The sequence below is a fragment of the Aulonocara sp. 'chitande type north' Nkhata Bay genome, linkage group LG20 (assembly GCF_057382095.1).
Source record: "Aulonocara sp. 'chitande type north' Nkhata Bay isolate Kocher_YH1m ecotype deep benthic linkage group LG20, A_spYH_male_GT1.1, whole genome shotgun sequence".
In the NCBI taxonomy this organism is placed as follows: domain Eukaryota; kingdom Metazoa; phylum Chordata; class Actinopteri; order Cichliformes; family Cichlidae; genus Aulonocara; species Aulonocara sp. 'chitande type north' Nkhata Bay.
The window spans coordinates 5,796,790-5,815,651 of record NC_141363.1 but is presented as its reverse complement, the minus strand read 5'-3'; the positions used below and the strand labels follow the sequence as shown (position 1 = coordinate 5,815,651).

General features: G+C 40.4%; 1 protein-coding gene across 2 annotated transcripts in view; it reads right to left on the bottom strand.

Annotated features, from left to right (window-relative positions):
• The window catches only part of cntn3a.1 (contactin 3a, tandem duplicate 1), an 81,956-nt gene that overhangs the window by 14,539 nt on the left and 48,555 nt on the right, over positions 1–18,862 (bottom strand). For both annotated transcript variants that reach the window (XM_086278973.1, XM_086278974.1), the window contains 7 exons: positions 16,514–16,717; positions 16,088–16,190; positions 15,340–15,524; positions 12,789–12,928; positions 9,064–9,193; positions 6,908–7,058; positions 2,313–2,440 (listed from right to left, as the gene is read on the bottom strand). In XM_086278973.1, the coding sequence (XP_086135099.1) occupies positions 2,313–2,440; positions 6,908–7,058; positions 9,064–9,193; positions 12,789–12,928; positions 15,340–15,524; positions 16,088–16,190; positions 16,514–16,717 (1,041 nt within the window). The remainder of the gene's footprint in view (positions 1–2,312; positions 2,441–6,907; positions 7,059–9,063; positions 9,194–12,788; positions 12,929–15,339; positions 15,525–16,087; positions 16,191–16,513; positions 16,718–18,862) is intronic.

Sequence of the window (18,862 nt, the reverse complement as noted above, 5' to 3'; positions counted from 1 at the left end):
TGTAAACACAGAGAACCAGTTTACCATTCCATGTATACCTGCTAGTTTCCCTATACCTCCTTCCTATTTGATGTATTTATACTTCAAATAATTTAGATCCCTGTGTCAAAAACAGGACCATGGTCTTAAATATCAATAACCAACAGAGAAGAAGTAAAATAAACAAGTGCAAAGAAAACTCAAACACCATTATGGCAGGTCAGCTCTGAGTCTGCAATTTAGCTCTGTTTATGTGAGACAAAAAGCCATCCTATTTCATCCCCGGTGTGATGCGCATCAACATAATCTTTGGTCGTCTCAGCTTGCCGTCTCATTCAGCGGCAGGGATTGTGGTGCAGTTCAGAGTGTGGTTCAGTGCGGTGTAGAGAGGACCATAAACCAGGCTGAATGGGAATTATGCATTCATGTCATAAGCATCTAATGGACAGGCAAGCCAGTGCAGCATGTCAGGAGGAGTAAAGGTCTATATTCTCTCTGTCAAAACAAGGCTGTTTGTTTATCTTCACCCCCTTAGGAGAACCGAATGGTCATGAAAGTATATTCCAGGTGATTCTTGGGAAAGCTTGGCTCTCGATGCAAAATAGGTGAAGCAAAACTTTCTGCTTCCGATTTCCGAAGTGTCACGTTTATTTCCTGTTACAAATGGAAGGAAAATCATAAACCGGCCGCCTCGTTTCCATCGGTGTGCTCTGCACATGGTAATCGAGAGTGTGTAAACGTATCGAAAATCAGTATATTCTCAAACGCTCATGAGGAAGGTTGATAAGTTTAGAAATTAATTCAACGTCTCGGCTCGAATTAGCATAGGAAATACAGAGATCCGTCTGAATATCAACATTATGAGGTGCTGAAGCCTAAACAGCACGACTGAGGCTCAATAGAGTCAAAATAACCCAGAAGTGGAACATCAGCCATCAGCTCCTGGTAAAATCTTAGGAATGATTTACCACTGAGCAGCCAAGTGAAAGCCAATTATCTGCAATTAAGGAGACAGGAGGATAGAAAGCACACACAGATGGAACACCTTTCATATTGATATGGCAAATTAATTAGGCTGCTTGTTTACCCATCCAGCAATTACACACAAAGATTTATTAATGCGCAGTTGTATTTGTGGGCAGATGATAAAGTCCAGGATTCATTTTCAGTCATCAGGACTGGATCCTTAACTGGTAACTAACAGTGTTTTTCAGCTGCTTGGTGCTGGGAAGGTAATGCAGAGTGATTAGTGGATTGACTGACAGCCAAACAATGAACTGAAGCTCAGCATGAACCTCTGTAAAGCAGAGAAGGAGAGACTCTTTTTTTATAAAAATAAAAATGATTCCAACTTTGTACTAATTGAATGTTTCAGAAATAACAAATGTAAGGAACTGGAGCATGTTCTGCTTTCCATAACTGAATACACCGAGATTTTAAATATAGCAGAGGATCTATAAAATTGCCATTTCATGTATTTTCATTGGTTGTCAAAAAAAAAACCCTAAAAATGACCAAACCAAAACACAAAACAAATTATCTGGACATATATTAATTAACTAATTAAGCATTACTATAGAATAATTACTGATTAATATCATAAATCTGCATTTTTTGTGAATAAAATTTCTTTCACAGACAGAAAACACATACAGGCACACACATGCACACACACACACATACACACACATATATATACTGCATTCATTGCTATGTGTAAAGAGGCTGTGGGGGGAAAAAGACAGCAAAATTGGGCTTCTTTGCAAAGCAATTTGCAATTTAAAGTACTTGTGAAGAGGAATCACCAAAAGGCATTTTAATAGAGCAGTGTTGTTGACTCTGCTTTTTAGAAAGACCCAGAAAATTCCTTGCTCGGCAAAAGTGCCCGAAATAAAGGGAAAGGAATCTTCAACAAACTAAACATGGCTACGTGCCACTCTGCAAAAAAAGTATGAATTAAACATAATGGTGCAAGAATTCAATGGGCCTCATGTTCCAATTCCTCCAGCCACCGTCAATCAGCTAATTGGACTGTATACAGTTCACCAGGAATTCTGCCTTGCTGTTTGGTCCTCAGCTTTGCAGTGATGCTCAGTGCTCATCTAAAGAGTAACACTGTGTCTCACAGCTTTAAAGCAGACGTCTATTCGCTTGAGGTTTTTCCATAAAGTAAATGCTTTACTTTAGTGCAAAGGCTAGATGGAAAAAACTGAAGAAAATACAAATACAAACAGGTTCAACAAACAAAAGCTAACAAACTCATTAATGAAATACTTGTTGGGGGGGGACATAGACACTGTTCGTGTGCTTAGGCATAGGGAACAATTATTTACCTTTTACCAAAAGGCTGCCAGCACTACTCGCTACTCCAAACTGGTTTCTGGCTACACATGTGTACATTCCAGCATCCGATTTACTAACATTGGAGATCCGCAGGCTTCCATTATCCAACACCATAACTCTGTAAAGGGTAAAACAAAAGTTAATTACACATTTTTACATGCTGTATATTTGAAATGCATAAAAACATCAAGTTCATTATCTGATTAATTTGTTAGCCTTTCAGTGCTTTTACATAAGCAGGAACCTAGCATTAACAGTGCCTGCACGACCTGTCGCTGTTATTGTGGGGTGGCTATTTGCTGTTTTGGTAGTAGTAGATGCTTTTAATTTTTGACTATAAACCAACCAACTGTAAACAGAAATCAAAGAAATCAAGAAATATTTTCTCTGCTCTTATTGGCATATAACAAGCATGGAAAGCTGAGAAATGGGGAAAAACGAAATTAACGAAATTCATCTTGCCACATTACGGTGTGTTTGAATGTAGTCAAGGACGGAGGATAAAAGAGGGAGAAAAAAACCATGTAAGTGGGAAACTTGTTTGTTGAGATCCACTAACGCCTTATGCAACCAAACACTTTAGAAAAGTACGGCCGCGCAAGTGATTGAGGTACAAAATAATGAAATAAAAGGGTTTGATTAATTCTATTTAATGTGATGCCAAAAATGCACCCTTTTGCCTTGGTGAAAAAAAAGAAAAAATTGGCCACAAGCTGGAGAACAAATGCTCAGATTAAAAGCTAAAAGGATTTATTCATGTGTTCAGCATGCAGGGCAACACAACCATTCATTTCAAAACCCATATTTCATCATGGCATTATCATATATCACTCACACGAGATTGGTTTGATATGTCGCAAAGCACCTACAGTTAGCATCTAACCTTTCTGCTGGGTTTTAAAAAACACATTTCCACTGCCATCTCTGATTTTCCTTTAATTACTAGATGTAATTTATCACATGCCTTGCTTACTCAAGACACTTAGTTTGCCATGATTAGAGAAAGAGGATATCTGCTGTTTTTCACTTATCTTGATTTCCACAGAAAATGAAGGCGTAAACTTACATTATTTATTTATAATTGTCGCTCATTATCTGTTGTACTTTGTAGAGAGAAGGAAATTAAGCACAGAAGCATGACAAACTACTTGTTACAAAAAGCTATCTCTCAGTTGTCACTCTGAATGTGACTTGCTGAAATGTCCACACTGTCTCCACCAGCCCTGATCATCCCAGAGGGGAAGCTATATAGAAAAAGTCCCTGCAGTCTTCAATAAAATAGCAAACTGTAAAAAAAAAAAAAAAAAAGACAATAAAAAAAACTCAACTTTCTCGGTCGTGCAAGACAGCCACTGCTGGTTGAACTAATTTGTTCGGGTGTTGTCAAAGTTATTACAAACTCATTAAGCCTCATGAGCACAAATTAAAATTTCCTAATGTGAAACAGATGTTACACTTAGATTGGGATGAGATGGTTTAACTGACAAAACGGAAGACATGATTATTGCCATGTGTCAGGATTTCTGCGTTGAAAACTAATTTGTCAAAGGAAGAGACTACAACGCCGAACAAACACTCAGCGCTCGAAGGCAAAATGCGTTATTGACATTTTTGATGGATGCAAAGGAGAAAATCCTTCGGCGTCATCTCTTTTACAAAGCCGAACCGCAGTGGAAAATCTGTCTTCGGTTTATTTCTTCGGTCGGAAAGGTCATGACAATTTGATTAAATTATCTCCCAACAATTTTTGATACTGCCTTTCAACAATCTTCTGACCATATTTGTATCCTTACAAATCAATTATCCTTCTAGTGTGGGTTTGCAGGGCAAGACATTTATTGACAGAATCAGAATCAGAATTAAGACAAGACAGACAATACGCTTTAGTTAGCGTATTGTCTGTCTTGTCTTAATTCTGATTCTGATTCTGATTCTGTCAATAAATGTCTTGCCCTGCAAACCCACACTAGAAGCTCCCACATCATCAACTGAACTGCACATTATGGAGTAACGGTTAGAGGCCAGGTTTTCAGAAATAACTGGTATGAAACGGGAGCTTAAACGCTGATTTTTAAAAGGTCCCTTTAAGGCAACGTGGATCCGTTAAAATGTTTTAAAATGACCTGTGTCGCATCAAAGGCTGAAGGAGTTAAAATACATTAGCCCCTTCAACGGTGCCCATTCCCCACGGAGCTGGGGGTGTACTCTCCAAACTGAACTGAGGGCTTTCCTTTGTAATGGGCTATAACAAAGAGTTATGGATATGAGATGTCACACGGATAACACTTGCCATTAAACAGTGCAGCAGACAATGTCAGGCCTCGTCTTCACCAAAGCTACAAAGTAAAGGTGTGGGATAAAGATGTAAGGAGAATTATCAGCCTGAAATGCTTTTGCTTGGTTCCCCTTCCTTTAAAAGGTTGCCCTGGAGCAATTAAGGCACTGGGGAAATTTGTGGGGCAAATAAAAGCTTGAGCAGTGTGATATAGTAAACAGACACTTTACTTCAACCTTTCTTGCTGGTGTTAAAGTGAGCTTCTGGCTGTGATCTAAAAGCCTGCACTGTTTCTCCATGGTGCAACAAAAATCAAGAGGCTGTAAATGAAAAACATTACTTTAGCCAACTTAAAAAGCGCTGCATAATTAACTCAGCGTATTACTACGAACTTGCAGTATACTTGGGTACTACTTGTGTCACTCACAAGTGAAGCACATTCTGGAAACACAGCTGGAAAGCTCTTTGAGTACTAGGATTATAAATTGATTGCCATTACATGATAAAGTGATACATATACTACCGTTTAGCATAACGATCTTAAGCACCGTGGTTCAATCTAAAGGTAATATTCCTGAGAGCTATTTCCTATATCCGTTTTGCAATAGCTGGCAGTGGTCAGCGCTGAAATTAAATTAAGGTAAGCACTTTATCGTTGACCTCAAAGTTCTCCACATAAGTGCACAGAAACCCTGTTATAAAATTATTTCGTTATACTGTGAATACTAGGAACGCGAGCTGGAGTAGGTATCACCCCTGCATGATTTCATTAATCAGATCCCGCATTGTTCTTAGTTGATTTGTTTTCTCCTACTCCAGATCCTTGAAAACATTATCCCTGGAAGATTAGAAGGAATTATGGGTACTTTAGTTGAGCCAGTGGGATGGATTAGTGTTGTGCCACTGCTGTAATAGCATTGGTAACAGCCCCCATTTCGATGTGGAGCAAAGTAAATGCTAATGAGCCAGGAACAAGGGAATAGGCTTGCAAGAGATGTTGCAATAATGTCAGAACCTAACGTCTTGCATGCATCTTTCCCACTTCAGGGCAAGGCTCTAACGTTAAATCCCACAGGGCAAATCTGGCCTTTATAGGTACAATTGATAATGCAATATGGATGCAATTTCCTTCAATACTTAAGAGGGTGATAAATCTGCAAGCTGGTCCCAATATTTATCAGCCATTTGCAACCATTTGCTGCTGCAAATAAAATATTTCTCTGAAGTGAAGAAATCGAACCCCATGATTTCCAAACCTACACTCTTGCAGCAGAGAGCCGAGACATGACAAAACCTCCGGCACCCCCCACTGCAGTGTCAGTGGGTATCCCAGAGGTTAGATGTGGAAAAGCTGCTGGGCCAGGTGAACAATTAATCCCATGTCAAGAGAGAAATGTGAACCCCTGCTACATCACTGGATTTGCCAGCAGGCGAGCTTTACCTACTGCTGGTGCACTGCTGTTCAAAATACAGATGTTGTCAAACAGAGAGCGAGTGATTTACTATCATACAATGGCAGATTAAAGCAGTACACCTAAAATATTTGCCCCAAAAAACACATTATTGAGGAAAAGTGAATGTCTGCATGCATCCATTTGCTGCATTGTGTGAGCAAACAGTAGAAATCTCCATCAGTCACTAACTTTACTTCCTACTTCTACCTTAGCCAGTATTATGTCTCAAGGGGAAGACTTGTTTTTCCTTCTTGTCTGATTAACATTTGTTTTTCCTTTTGCCTTATGCTCTCCAGCACACAGCGGCATCACATTGATCTGTACTTAACCTGACTTTTAATAAAACAAGTTGTATAGCTGGTTTCCCTTGTGTCACCAACATTATCATAAAAGAATGTATGTCCAGCAGCCGTCAATTGATCCGTCCTTTTGGGGATTCACTCCTTCCGTGTCTCGCTGGTGGTCTGGCTCATCGTCTAACTTGTGCTCTAATGACCCTCCAGGCCTTACATGCAGCTAATGAGCTGATGGATCAGTGCATCGATCCAAGTGCCGCAGTCTAGGAATGCCCAATTACCTTAAGTAAACAGTGCAGAAACTCAGCTTTGAGCACAGCCTGAAGACTACAACAGAGTTCAGGAAGGAAACACAGAAAGCAGGGAGAGAGCACACTATGCAATTCAAATTGCATTGTGTCACACTGTGATTTTACTCTTTGCTATTTGTCACTTGAATATCAAGTAGGGAAAAATTGAATACATCGATAAAAAACAATTCTGCAAGTAAAGCAGAAAAGCTAAACAATAGTGATCCCCCACTCAATACACTTACAGCTCAACACAAAGAAACCTGTTACCTGTGGCTCTCTCTCAGGGCTTCCTTTCCCTTCCGCCATGAAATCATGCCTCGAGGAGACATCCTGGGCTTGCATTCGATTAGAACGTCGCCACCCTGTCGGGCCAAAGTTTGGGCCTTCAACAAGTTCTGGGAGAAGTCTGGAGCAATTGCTGGTGGACAAAAAAGAAAAGAAAAGTGGAAAGGCATGTGAATACTGTGAGGGAGACAAGAGAGGCGTAAAAAAAAGGAAAGGGAGAAAAAGAGACCGATGAGCAAGGTGGAAGAGCTAGAGTGCCTGAGCTTCCTAAAACACGCAGGTCACTAAATCCATTAGGCAGGTCAGCTCTCACATCCTTTTCTTTCAACACACACATATCCACTGTAATGCATCCGTAAATGCAGGAGAACAGACGTGGGACATTTTATTTGAAAAGAAAGTGATTTTCCAGATTTCCTTGGGACGACATTATGCATTAAAGATAAAACCGCGGGACTCTGAAGCAAAACGAGCGAATGTAAAACAAGAGGGAGGCTTTGCTGCTGTTGCTTTAGGCCTTAATTACTAAGGCGCCGTCGTCCGGAGCTGTTTTGTATGCGAAACTACTCAGCAGAAAGCTCTTCAAAGTGAATACACAGCCTGGCGCCAGTGACATGGCTGAGCACCTGCCAACATATGCCGGTGCACGTGCGTATGCAGCACTATACAACAATGTACGCTTGCACCTATGCACATATTGCCCCCTCACAATTATTTCTTGACACTCTGTGTGAAAAGCAAGCCAAGAGTTTCTGTCTTCCTCGTTTTCTCTGTTTACATGGGTGGTTTATATGACCTCGGGACTTTCAGTACAATCTGTTTATAATGGGTAACTTAAAAGCAGGTCGCGTAGACCAATGTCTGTCATATTCTCTACTTGAGAAAAGAGAAAAAGCATTAATAATAATTGAATTTAATTAGCCAGGCAAGCTTAACATAGTTAATTATAAACAAATCCACCTACTCAAGTTTCCAACATATTTAGATGTCTTATAACTGAAACTATTTATTAATTATTCATTATATTTCTGATGCAATATGCAAATCCAGTTAACTTTCTGTGACAATACAACAAGTTATTGGCATTAGGTATTAGTAATCGCTGACAATTAGTGGCCAAGCTCTTGTGTGGTGACTGTTTTACTGCTACAGTAATTTTAGACCTTCGCACCAAACATTTAAGCCGAGCGGCTCTGTGACCTTTACATCATCAACCCTGTCTGCATTCTTGCAGTTACTTTATGTTCAGCTGACTGTCAGCGTTAGATATGTTTCTGAACAGAAAGCGTTTAAACCTCATCTGTCGAGCCGTGGCATTGCTCCTGAGAGTTTTACAAATGTTATTGCATCAACCTGAATTCCTGTTGCCAATTATGTGCCTGCCTTTTGACAATTTCTCCAAACCAAAAGCCTTTTACTCCAACTCTACAGTATACACTGCATATTGTGTCAGCTACTGCAGCTGTACTTTGAGACATGCCTCATCTTCCATAATTACACTGCATCTACCGAAAGTAACCATACATCAAAAACACAAACGCATGTGATCCATGAACTTCACAAGAAGTGGAGGTTTTCTGGTAATATTCTGGAAACTGTGCATAATGAGCATATTTGCATAATTGACAGTAAAAAGTTGTTCTTATTTATGTTATGCTTGGTATCAGTGCACCCTCTAAGGTCATCATCTGTCTGAAACAAGCCATTTTATCATGTGCCTCTTGACGATCTAGCTGAAAACTCTGCCTGATGATATTTGAATAACATAATATATAACTATTCAACATATAGTTGTTTTATCCTGGTATACACAAACACTCAGTCCAGTAAACATGTCAGTCACTTCGGCCTTGCTAGGCATGGACAAGCATCAAATAAGGTCATGTGCACAGAGCTAGAGTACTACTGGCAACAGAACTTCAGAAATAATTGTGTTTTTTCCTCAGTCTCCTTCACAGAGTGAAGAAAACTCATATTTATTGTATTGCAAAGACTTTTCTGAAAGAGTAAAAAAGGAGAATGTTACTGGAAAAATGTATTTAGCATTTTTATTCTAGCAGGTATAAGAGATATAGCCTTGGGTTAAATTCTGTTTTGTTAATTTAGACAAATGAACAGCTTTCTATCTTTGGTCTTACCTACAACTCTCAGCTCGGCATTGGTAAAGATTCGACCGTGCTTGTTCTCTGCCACGCACTGGAACATGCCAATGTCAGCCAGGTTCAAGCTGCTGATTGTCAGAACTCCATTATTCACCTGAACTCTGTCCTGTTGGAGACAGAAAGACACACATGCATGCATCAAATACTTAAAATGATCTGAAATGAAAACTGCTCAACAGCCAGACAACAAACAAGTTTAGAGAATATTCGAGGAAGCAACTGAAGGTTCTTGCCTCAGGTGCAAAATATGCCCCAGTACACTCCAAGGTTCGCATCTAATCAGGACCACCATCTTTGTAGATGGTATTCTGGTACTCCACGTACTCTGCACTTCAACTGGTGTTTTACTGAAACCGAGGAGAACTTGACAGCACGTCTCTAACGGTAAAATTAGTATTTTAATAAGTATATGATACAGTAAAAGTGCTAGACTGAAAAGATTTACAGTGGGCAGAGCTATATTGAGAGATTTAATTAATATTCATTACAGAACAATAATTAAAATCAAGCACATCAAACTTGCTGCTGACTCTTTTTTTACTCCACCAAATACTCAGGACCTAGTTTATAAATATATATAGATATAGATATACAATGCTATTAATTGTTTTAAAATGAATACATATACCTTCAAAAACACCTTCGTAATAAAACTGATACAAAGTTCTTCACTTTCCACTGCTCGTTTGACCTTTACAAGGTTTGGCACCTCTTGTTTCTCCCGTTTTATAGTTACCCCAATTTAATTGTGGCAGCACTCATTGTTCTTGCCCTTGATCTTTCCATAGAGTGTAGCTGGACCTTTTAATGCCTCTGACAAAGTAGTCCAGAGGGTCCTGCCGTCAGTCTGTCTGTCGTCTGGAATCATTACAGCACTGGCACTTGAAAAGACAAGGACTGTCCCTTAACGTCAGTCTGTGACACCGCAGAGGACTTTCAAATAGAGTTCTTTCTGACGACTAGTAACAAGATAAGAGACATGGCTGACCTAGCAACTAAAACCACCGCCAGAGGATGTCCTGGGTGTTGATGCATCCAGCAGTTTCCAGGTGGAAAATAAGCAGTCCCATAAATTTGGCTACGGCTGGGTGCATGTATGTGTATTCAAGGAAAAAAGAAAATGATAAAGAGAGAGGGAGAGGACCACAAAGAGAGGGAGGATTTTGAATAGATGATAGATGGTTCTTTTCAGGTTACACAGTGCACAAGCCCAGGGCTGTGCACTTATGAACCCATAAAAGCACAGGTTGGTGCCATTCTGCACTATTCTGTACCCTGACACTTAGTGGTAGCTCTATCACAATCTCCTTAGCACTGAAGACAAATTGTGGCATTGTCTACTTTATCAGCATCTTTAATTATGCTTGACTCCTGTCTGATATGAACACTTTATCAAACTGAGCTCTGAAAAGTTAAGTCATGGGCACCTTGTTGCTGCTTTCTCTGTATCTTGTAGTGATCCTATCGCTCACCTATAGTAGCTAGACTGTCGCAGGTATGCAACTACACCATTAGAACTGCGGAAGGCACGTAGCAGGTTTTGAGGGTCGTAGGCAGAGAAACCATCTCTCGTGTATGTAACTAAAAGGCGGAGCTGGTAGTGTAGTGAAAAAAGTACAAGCATGAGTGGGTTCTTGTTTTGCCGGGGTGACATTTTGAAGTGACAGCTCTCCTCTGCGCCATTTAATTCCCTTGGAACAGACGGAAAATGAGGTGGAGAGGGAGGAAAAAGCTTGAAAGATAGCTTAAGAAAGAGAAAGAAAGCGCCGAGGATGCTGAGACAGAGAGGAGGGAGAGAGAACTGATCCATTCTAATGAGGAATAACAAATGGCCCCCTTGGCCTTCCCCTCCTGCTCCCTCTCCTTCTACACTGCTGACCTTTGGGTTTGGAAATTGATTTACTGTTGCCGCGGTTGACGGTGGCATTTTGAAAATGGTAACACCCCACCTCATTAATATAGCCACATGTACAGAGAATATGTTACCTTGGCTACCTGCCAAAGGAAGTTTTACAGTTATTTACTAATCAATGCTGCAAATGCACATGTGGAATGATAAGGGCTTCCTGTGGTTAAGCATGTGTGGGCCTTCAAATTAAATAAAACTTGAAATGGCTCAGAGATAAAATGTTTCAAATAATATTGCCTATTTTTACAGATTCAGACTTAAGCTGCTCCTCATACAGACTTTGCAGATTAATACTTTGGTGTCATAATGGCAAAAACGTAATCTTCCTTGGTGCTTGTGTGTTGACATTAAGCTCTTAAATTAAAGTGTCACATATTTGGGGTACCTATCTCAGTTCCAGACAACAAAACCCCACCAGCCCCCCCTTTAAAAGCATGTCCAAACTAAATAGGAACTGTCCAGTTTTGAGCCCATTACACCCAGCCCAAATTCTGACACAATCGGTGACTGTGATTCTCTAGAGCTGGTCTTTTTAGGCAGAAAGCACACTCACTCCAGCAGCACAATAACACAAAACAAGGCAAATTGCCTAAATGTGAAATGCACTTTGGATGATAAGGCATTTCTCACCCTCCCCAGAGAGGAGAGACTTAATGATCAAATTGAGAGTTGCAGATAAGAGTGAGATTGAGCGCTAAATTGTCGACAAAGTCCCCAGTTGATGACAGGCAGAAAATGGCATCACTTTGGCTCCTTTGCAAAACACATACAAACACCCACCCCCGGCACATACACACACACGTTTGATGCCAAATTTAGTCCCAAGCAAATAGAGGCATTTCAAATTGACATGTTCTTGCCAAGTACAAGCCTATGAGTTGGAAGCATTATTTGCTTCGAAGCAAAGTGAATCCCAGCAAAACAGCGCAGTAACACGCAGTGCATCCTTTAACCAAGATGCACTGCGTGTTACTGCAGGAATCTGCTGTGATCTTATCATCTTTCATCTTACACATTAAATTACGTTCATCTCCACCCAATGAACTGGTTAAGGGCTGTTGACGGAAAAAGAAATATTGCTATGCTGCTAACAATAACAATACCATTTAACTACTAGCCTATATACTTCAGTCTTTCAGTAGTCTTAATGTGCTTGTTTTCAAAGCACACCTTCGTACTACTTGGTATTGATTAGAGGTGGAGAGGACAAATTAGTATGTTTTTATGCTGGTAATTAAATGCATCTTTTATGGAACCAAATCTAAGGAGAAAAGTAAGCACACAGTGCATGTTTATTATGTGTGTGGTTAAAACGTGTAGATGAAAAAATAAAAAAGCAGGATAGCTAAACTGTTCTGTTTTTTGCTGCTATGTTGCAAAGTCTTACAACCAACCACCTGAAACAGCAGAGGAGTTTGGCCAGCAAGTGATTTGCACAACCACAATTTTAAACTGATTTTCTGGCATGAAAGTAGAGTTATCATTTGATTATCTTGTTTCAAAGAATCTTCAGTGTTTGACAATTCAGCCAAAGTTAATTTGACAATTCAGTCTGAAAAGGTGATGCTTCTTTGTTTCAGACTGATTTTGTGATCAAAGGTAAGATCCTTTTCTTTCTTTTTTTTTTTTTTTTACCCATTTTGTATTATTTTAATTTATTTTTCATTTGTTTCTTTCTATTTTTGTTGTGCTTTTTTGTGGGGGCCAGTGCTGCACAGAGGAGGGAATTGGCTTTTTTATGTGTCTTTGCAGCAATGTAAGAAATCTCAGTTTAGGAAGAAATCCATTTTACCTCCATGGGGTCCAGAGGCTCTCCATTCTTCAGCCAGCGGTACGAGGGTTTTGGTTTGCCACTGGCCTTGCATTCCCACACCAGAGTCTCATCAATGGTCTTCTGTACATCCTGAGGCTTTTCAGTAAAGTGAGGTGCAGCTAGAAAGTCAAAATACACACACACACACACACACACACACACACATATATATATATATATATATTTTTTTTTAATTAACACTTTATACCTAAACACATGCCTTAGCATTACCTCAAGCAGCGGAATTTGAAAAAAAAAATCTATGAATTAGCCAAGCACGGCAATTACTTCTTTAAAAAGCATTCAAGGGCACAAATCATAAATGTACTCCTAATTAACTTGAAGCTGACCTCGACATGGAAAATATATAAATAAGTAATGCTTTATAAGGTTAGCACAGAGAAAAATCAATAGTGAATAGGTGAGACCATCCACGGTAAAGTGTAGAAGTTTAAAAAGATGCGGGTCCACTGACACTAACAATGGCTCTCTGCTTCTTTGCTTTCCGCAGTGCAGTTGGTAACATAGGCAAGTGACTTTTTGACACTTGTCATATCAATTTAAAGACATAATGGTGGTTTTCCTGCCGCACAAATAGCCAGCACCTTATATAAGATTTATGGACCCCAGGAAGCACCCACGCAAATGCATGACACCCTGCCAGGGTCAATGAGAGTCAGTCAGGCTTGATTAGGTGTGCTACTTTAATAATGTAATAATAATAATATCATAAAGTATTAGCACCTATAGCACATTCAGTGCCAAGGAGGTTTTTTTGCAAAGGAGCTCCTCACCCACGTACAGCAACTTCAGCCAATCATTTTCCATTTAAAATACAGTGTTTTATAAATGGTGTCATTTCAGATCAAAATGTGATTATTTAATAAGACAATCAATATAAATTAGTTGTACCGCATTTTATGAACCTTAGCATAGGGGTGGGGTTACTGCCATATAAAAAAATTCTGCTGTTTAATAACATAAAAGACAAACAAACAACAAATCTTTATATGGAAGAAAGGATGGCTGCTTTTATGGACTATTGTGTCTGTGAATACAACTCTTTGTAAAGCAATATGAGTAGCTATGGGTGCATTTCCTGTTCAGTAGAGATCCGATAATATTTTGTTATCAAATGGTTATTTTAATGATCATTTTGATAGAGGGAAGTACATTTAGTATGGTAAATGTGCAAAGTACTGAAAATGTGTGACTATAGAAACAGGAGTGCATGACAGCCTGTTAACAACATTACAAATGAGGTTGTCTGAGATAACATAATGGAATGGAAGAAGCCATGCAAGTGACTTCTACACAAAGTCAATCTGATTGAGACTGAGCCCATTCGAATGCAGTAAACCATGATCTGATTACTTAAAACCCCCTGGAACTGCAGAAGGACAATTAAGCGGGGAATGAAAGGAGAGAGGCCGACCCTTATTGTTACTGTGCTCGTTCTGTTTTGTTGTCACTAGCTCCACATCCCCGTATTGATTCTTCTATTCTTCTGCAGAGTTGATGGATGTCCCACAAGCCCCTGTCTATGGGACTTTAAAATGAGATTACTGATTTTTATCACCTGGCAGCTGGTCAATCTGTGGGGCTTTGAGATGAGACACGACTTAAATCTTACAAAGAGAAACATGACTTCCCCACAACTGTAGCTGAGATGAGGCACAGAGGCCAGCGCTCTAGCTATAAGTTGCTGAAAAATCACTACCTTGTTTAGAACATGACCATAACACTTGATCATTTTACTTATTTTAAGCATTGTCAGCCATGCTACTGCTTGGAGTAATGCATATTCAGTCCTCAGCCTACCAACAGGTACTGTGAGCATTTCATCTAACCCACAGCTCCTGCAAAAAAAAAAAAACCCCTATTATCATATCAAAGACATCCTCCTTCACAGGAAAGAAAAATCTGGATTTGATGATTTCACTCAAGCACATCCCTATTGGGACTCGTGGGCAGATATCATCCATGCATAAACTGCAAAATAATGGAGAGAAAAACCATAAAAATACTTAATCAAGGACTGCTAAAAGCTTTTTCAGAATATGGTCCATAAGTCCAGTGTGGTGAAGGAAAAATCACGCCTCTCTGAAAGGTGGTATAAATCTGTGTGCCCCGTCTTACCTGCTGGCTCAATAAGGAGCTTGTCTGAACTGTACTACTGGTAATAGGTTAATTTACTACCACATCCCACTATATGATGCAGTTGTATACAGGCTCTAATAAAAACCACAGATTGCATGACAACATATAAAACTTTCTGTTACACTCCACGCCAATGGTGCACTCCTGTTCGAAAGATTTTCAATCATACTTCAGAGCAGTGAACCTCTGAAGAGGTTTAAATAAGGTTATGACTCAGTGGGTAAAGGATTTGGTAAAAGTCTCTGAAACTACATGACATATGAGGAAGAAGACTGACAGGTTGAAGGCATGAGATATTTTTTTAATCTCTGAGAGGTGTGAAGTAAGGTAAGTTTGAGATCAAACACAGGCAAACCGCGCTCCTGCTCACCGTAATAAGACAGCTTTCCTTTCACCGAGTTTTTTCCTCTGCTGTTCTCTGCCACACATTCGTACATCCCGGCATCCTCCTGCTGGAAGTAAGGGATTTCTAAAACTCCACTGGCTTTATTTATGTCCACCTTCCTGGTAAAGGAGGCTCCATCCACTTTTTTCCAGCTGATTGTTGGCACAGGGCTAAAACCACAAAAATACACACACACACGCAAAAACAACATATATCAACACTGGTGTTTAACATAATAAACTGGTGACAGTCCATGCTAATATATTCATTGGTTGTTGATTGTTTATTTGACTTATATGGATATGGAGCCACCTTTTTGTGACAGAAAAATGAAGAAGGCTTGTACAAATATTACGTGTAGAATTTAAAAATCTTTCTACAATTATTGAATTTGCACAATTTCAATTATACAAATTTATGCATTTCACAAATGTCTTTGAAAGCAACTTTCAAATATTAGAGCTGCAAAACTAAAAATGGCCAATGAGTATTTTGGTATATTATTGAGATCTACCTTCACTTAATATATGAGAAAGAATAATGAATATTAGCAATAAAGTGCTTTTAAGTAGAAATAACATGAAACATGAAGTTGTGAGTGTTTCTTTTCTTTACAGTCTGTGAAACAAGAAGAGTATTTTTTTTTTGCTCTTACCATGCAGCTTACAATGGCAAAGCAAACAGCTCAGTGTGTAGTTATGAAAGTGGCGTAACAATTCACAGCGGGACGTACTTTCCAAGTGCAAAACATTCCAGTTTGACAGTGGAGCTCTTAGCAACGGGGACAACTTCAGGAAACTGCACTTCAATCTTTGGCTCATATTCGCCCATCACACCTGCAGTTACAGAGAGAAAAACAGATTCATTTACCACTTTCTAAAATAACATCATGAAATGCACAGTGCAAAGAGGTTGCCGTGCCTGGAATGTATAAAAATAAATTCATCTGACTTTGACAATAGTGTTTCCATCTTTTCAACAATCAGATCAGAGAATATCAAAACACTCTGAAAACACTCTCAGACTTGGCTGTGAAAATTGCCAAGTTTTAATGAAAGTCAATTATAATTTAATAAAAAAACAAAAAAGCCTTTCTCAATTTTACATGTCTCAAAACACAGTCCCTGTGTGTATTTTTAGTAAATAGCTTCTTTCATACCATCAACGCGCAGGACCAGAGGTGTTGGTGGACCTTCAACGCTGCTTTTGGTGACCGTGTTGGTGACTACACAGGTGTAATTCCCCACATCAGAGGGTTCCACTTTCGTGATGTAGAGATTGCCCGTCTTCTGGGACACAAATCGCCGCGTGTCCTGGGTGACATACGAGGGGTGCTCATTGAAGATCCATGTGAAGCTAAGTTCTGTGAACGCAATCAAAAAGCAGCAGATGAAAAACACATGCTGTGTTTGAGCATCGCCTACACCCATATACAGATAATGTGTGCTTCATCAGCAGCCTCGTCACTTCAGAGGGTAAGTGGATGCCTTCAGGGATAAAGCAATTAGTGGATTGGACTGAGCACCAGCCTTCCTTGATTAAAAACACAATTTATAATTGAAGCGCAATTACTCTTACTCACTGTTGAATAAATGTCCTCAATATGGTAAAAGTTTCATACGTCCACTAATCTGAAGTCATGATGCTGTGAATATGAATAATTTGCTATTCAGAGAGTAAGAATTCTGTCATAGGAATCCATAATAACACATAATAAGTGAGTTTTCCCGATTTAAACCCAGCTTAAAGTAAAATTCAACTGTAAGTGGACCATCCTTAATTTTACGTATGCTGTTTAATTTTTATTTCCTGTTCTTTATTTGACTAACCTTTTCTTTCTGGGATTTATAATCCAATAAGAATTCAATTAAGCAACAGTGGATGTACACAGAAAAAAAAGCATCTCCCCTTGTGGTTGTTATGTAGCTACGGAAGGCCCTAAATCAAACTTTAAGCTGCACCTCCTGCATAAAAAAACAGTTCAACGCCCAATAAAACCAATTTATTACAGATTTGGTTATTTGGTATTGTGCCACCTCGTCTACTATTCATCATCCATGATAACATGGCGCCGAGTATGGCAGCCTCGTCGCGAGCTCCCCCAAGCAACGGCTTTCTTCTGTGTTTAATTTTACTTTTCCTTTATTTTTTCACGAGCAGCACTTGTCTCCTTGTGTACGACCGACAAACCTTACTGGACATAAAAGACGGTCTTTCTTATAACTTTCCGGAGTTCAAGTTTTGCAACACGGACGCTCCGTTTGCAGACCCCCCATTCATCTCACCTGAGACGCCTTTGTTCTCTGGCCCTGGAGGCCGCAAACGCCGACGCAGAGGGAGAAGATCTGGCGTTCTGGTTCGACTGAGACGGCGCACTTACAGACCACCGTTACCCAGTTTATTACTGGCTAATATGCAGTCTCTGGAGAACAAGCTGTGCGAGCTTCGGGCACGGATCTCATTCCAGCGAGAGATGCGGGACTGCTGCGTGATCTGCCTCACAGAAACCTGGCTATCGGACAAAGTACCGGACTCTGTGCACCGCGCGGACAGGTCACAGGATCTTACTGGGAAAAGCAGAGGCGGTGGTGTGTGTTTCATGATCAACAACAGCTGGTGTGATTATGCGAACGTGCACCCGGTCAAATCCTTCTGCTCACCGGACCTGGAGTACCTGATGATTAAGTGCCGGCCATTCTGGCTACCGAGGGAATTTACAGCAGTGATTATTACGGCTGTTTACATTCCCCCACAAGCCGACACTGACCGTGCACTCAGGGAACTGTACAGCGCGATCAGCAGCGAGGAAACCGCACACCCAGAGGCAGCGTTTATCACAGCCGGAGACTTTAATAAGGGAAACCTGAAGAAAGTCTCACCAAAACTCCATCAACACATCCTTTTCAACACACGTGGAAACCGGCAACTCGACCACTGTTACACCTCTTTCCGGGATGCGTACAAAGCCCTCCCCCGCGCCCCATTCGGCCAATCAGATCACTGCTCCATCCTGCTCCTGCCCGCCTACAGGCAGAAGCTGAAACAGGAAGCTCCAACCCGGAGGGCGGTGCACTGTTGGACGGACCAATCGGAGTCTGCGCTGCGGGACTGTTTTGATCACGCGGACTGGGAAATGTTTCACGTGGCCGCCAGAGACATTGATGAATACACAGACTCAGTCTGTGGATTTATCAGGAAATGCGTGGAAGATGTCGTCCCATCCAGAACAGTCAAATCCTTCCCAAATCAAAAACCCTGGATTAACGGAGATGTTCGCGCGGCACTGGCGGCACGGAACACCGCCTTTGCCTCCGCGAACACATCGGACTACAAACACGCACATTACCAACTCCGGAAGACGATCAAAGCAGCCAAACGTGAGTACAGGGACAGGGTGGAACAACAGTTTGACAACCCTCGGAGTATGTGGCAGGGACTAAACACGATCACAGACTTTAGAGGGAAAACCAGCACACCGCAGACCACGGCCTCTCTGTGTGAGGATCTA